Source organism: Myotis davidii, unplaced genomic scaffold (genome assembly GCF_000327345.1).
Source record: "Myotis davidii unplaced genomic scaffold, ASM32734v1 scaffold2214, whole genome shotgun sequence".
Taxonomy (NCBI): Eukaryota; Metazoa; Chordata; class Mammalia; order Chiroptera; family Vespertilionidae; genus Myotis; species Myotis davidii.
The window spans coordinates 66821-70349 of record NW_006285803.1 but is presented as its reverse complement, the minus strand read 5'-3'; the positions used below and the strand labels follow the sequence as shown (position 1 = coordinate 70349).

General features: G+C 41.8%; 1 protein-coding gene across 1 annotated transcript in view; it reads right to left on the bottom strand.

The window, feature by feature from the left end:
• The window catches only part of LOC102772549 (oligophrenin-1), a gene marked incomplete at both ends in the record, with an annotated part of 59022 nt that overhangs the window by 18995 nt on the left and 36498 nt on the right, over positions 1-3529 (bottom strand). Inside the window, one exon of the mRNA XM_006756903.1 lies at positions 1293-1393. Within this exon, the coding sequence (XP_006756966.1) occupies positions 1293-1393 (101 nt within the window). The remainder of the gene's footprint in view (positions 1-1292; positions 1394-3529) is intronic.

The following is a 3529-nucleotide window of genomic DNA, read 5'->3' as shown; positions in this document are numbered from 1 at the left end:
TCTGAATAAACACTGAGTTGAAAGAATATATGCACCTCCGTGTTCGTTGCAACATTATTTACAATAGCCAAGATTTGGAAGCAGCCAAAGTGCCCATCAGTAGATGAGTGAACAAAATAGCAGTGGTACATTTACACAATGGAATATTATTCAGCCACAAAAATGACAGCATGGATGGACCTGGAGAGCATTATGCTAAGTGAAATAAGCCAGTCAGAGAAAGAAAAGTACCACATGATCTCACTCATTTATGGATAATTAAGACCATTATAAACTGATGAGCAAAAATAGATACAGAGGCAGAGCACCATCGAACAGACTGTCAAACTACTGCGGGAAGGCTGGAGTGGTTGGGGGTGGGGGAGGGAAGAGATAAACCGAAGTACTTGTATGCATACATACGAGCATAACCAATGGACACAAGACACTGGGGGGCATGGGATATATTTTAAAAAAAGAAGGGGGAAAAAGGAGACATATATAATACTCCTTGTAATACTTTAAGCAATAAAACAAAATTAAAAAATAAATAAATAAAATTACTGTAAACAAAAAAGGAATCCTGGAGTATGAGTGTGTGTGTGTGTGTGTGTGTGTGTGTGAGTGTGTGTGTGTGTGTGTGTGTGTTTGTGTGCTCCCAAAACTCCTGAAAAGGTAGGCAAAAGTGAGATTACAGAATAAAAGTTTTAGCTCTATGGTCTAACTTAACAAACAACATAGCATATCAGGTTCTTCCAGATGAGTAAATTATGTTCTGAGTGTGTTAAAGTCCTTTGCCACTTTGGAGAGTGGAGGAAAGTTTGGAGGGCATGAGAAGAGGCATTAACTCCTTAAAGGTATTTGAGTATTATTACATAGACGGTGAGGAATAGGTTATTCCAATAGGCTTAGACAACAGAATTACTCTGTTAAAAAGGAATTTTGGTAAATTATTTATATTTTCAACTCTTGTTATTTAAAGGAATCCTATAATAGAGCCTTCTTAAAAGTAAGATATATTCTCCATTCACAATTCATCCATACTTTTGCAAATTTTCTTTGTACAATGTGACAGGCAGTTGTAATAATTTAGTAAATGGTATCAAAAAGTAGAGGCACTTTCCAAAGGCCTCACATAATTAACAGAGATCTTTTGCTCAACTGAGATGTATCTGGCCCAAAGAGAACATATGAAGCCGTGGCTTCACATTATAGTGATGGATTTGGTTCTTTGACACTGAGTCAACATATACTCTCTTCTGAGATGTAGTCACAGATGCATTGCAAAAAATGTGGCACCATAAAGAACTGACCTGCTTAGCACCTGGCTTCTGCTCCATTGGCGTCATGGTGAGTGTTTTGGTCTCTTTCTCATACTGGCAGTAGTATTTCACCCAGGATATTCCCAAAGCCCCTAGAAAAAGAGGCAAAAGTGAGATAACAAATTAATTTTTTGGCTGCATGGTCAGTCAGACCCCAAGATGGAAGCTATGTACACCTTGACCTTCAGGGTCATGCTCCAGATCCACCCCTATACATATGGAGATCAGAAACCTTATCAACTCTTTCCACATCTGCTAAGGCTTGCTCCAAATCATACACCTTGCCATGTTCCCTATGAATGCTGCCACTACACATCTTATTGCATAAGCTGGAACCTTATCATCCACAGACATTCAATACAAAGTGGCTTTTTATGATATTACTAGAGGTCCGGTGCACAAAATTTGTGCATGGGGGGTACCCTCAGTCCAGCCTGCACCCTCTCCAATCCGGGACCCCTTGGGGGATGTCCAACTGCCAGTTTATGCCCCCCTGCCACTGCCTGATCGCCCCTTACTGCCTCTGCATGCTGGCCTGGTTGCCCCTAACTGCCCCCCTCTGTTGACCTGGTCGCTCCAAACTGCCCCCCCCCCCCGCCGGCCTAGTCACCCTCACTGCCCCCCTGCCAGCCTAATCACCCCTAACTTGCCCCCCTGCTGGCCTGGTCACCTCCAACTGCACCCCCCACCGGCCTGGTCACCCCTAACTGCCACCCACCTCACGGCCTGATTATCCCACGCAGCCTGCTTGTTCAGTCATTTGGGCATCCCTTACTAACCCCTTTGCCGGCCTGGTCACCCTATGCAACCTGCTTATTCAGTCGTTTGGTCATCCCTCACAAACCCCCCTGCCGGCCTGGTTGCGACATGCAGCCTGCTTGTTCAGTCATTTGGGCATCCCTTACTAACCCCTTTGCCGGCCTGGTCACCCTATGCAACCTGCTTATTCAGTCGTTTGGTCATCCCTCACAAACCCCCCTGCCGGCCTGGTTGCGACATGCAGCCTGCTTGTTCAGTCATTTGGTCATCCCTTACTAACCCCTTTGCCGGCCTGGTCACCCTATGCAACCTGCTTGTTCAGTCGTTTGGTCATCCCTCACAAACCCCCCTGCCGGCCTGGTTGCTACATGCAGACTGCTTGTTCAGTCATTTGGTCATCGCTCGCTAACCCCTCTTCTGGCCTGGTCATAGGCAGTCATCTTGTAAGGGTGTGAGGGTTAATTTTCATACTACCTTTTTATTATATAAAATCATTGTCTCGTTTATTATATTATTTGCCTTTCTAGAGCACAAGTTAATGATAGGAACTAAATCAGAAAACTGACAAGAGGAAGTCATTTATGCTTTCAACATTGTACTAAAGCTTTATGTTTTCATGTCTGATTTCCCTACTTGACTGAGAAATCCTCAAGAACTTTGGCAATGTTCCTACTTCACTGTAATGTGCCCCATTTAATTGGTGGTTGGGTTCTGCCCATTCTACCCCCTAAATGTCTGTCTTTCAGCAGTCTCATAGTCCCCATCTCTTCTAGAACTAAATTAGTCCCACACCCTATTGCTGACTTATCTTTGTCATGTTTTATAAGATATTTTAAGCAAAATTAATCATAATTTTTCCAAGTAATTATTTCAGTGACCTTCTCTTTGGTTTCCCCTATCTCTGTTCTAGTCCATTATTTCTAGTCCATTCTCTACTCTTTTGTTAGAGGAATATTTTAACTATATATCTCTATTATTTTTCTCATTATAAACCACCCATGATTTTTCCATTATCTGAAAACTCCTTAGGTTGGCCCACAAAGCACTTCATGTTATGATCATATTTTGCTGTTTCAACGTTGCCTTTTCTAATTTTATCTGTGTTCCAGTCTCATTGAATTACTTTCAGTTACCAAATAAATATGTAACCTTATAATTTACCATCCATATTCAAAATATATTTAAGAGTGAATGGGGCACCACTGTTAATTACATCAGGACAACAGATATAAACCACGACTATATTTGGCAAATCAAGACTCTACAAATAAACTATATCCTCACACACCTCTGTGCCTTTATTCATGCAGTGGTATACACCTGGAGTTTTATTTCCCTTTTTCTTTTTCTTTTTTGATTTTTATTTTTTATTTATTTTTTTAATCTTTATTGTTCAGATTATTACATTTGTTCCTCTTTTTTCCCACCATATCCCCTCCACCCGGTTCCCACCCCACCCTCTGCCCTTA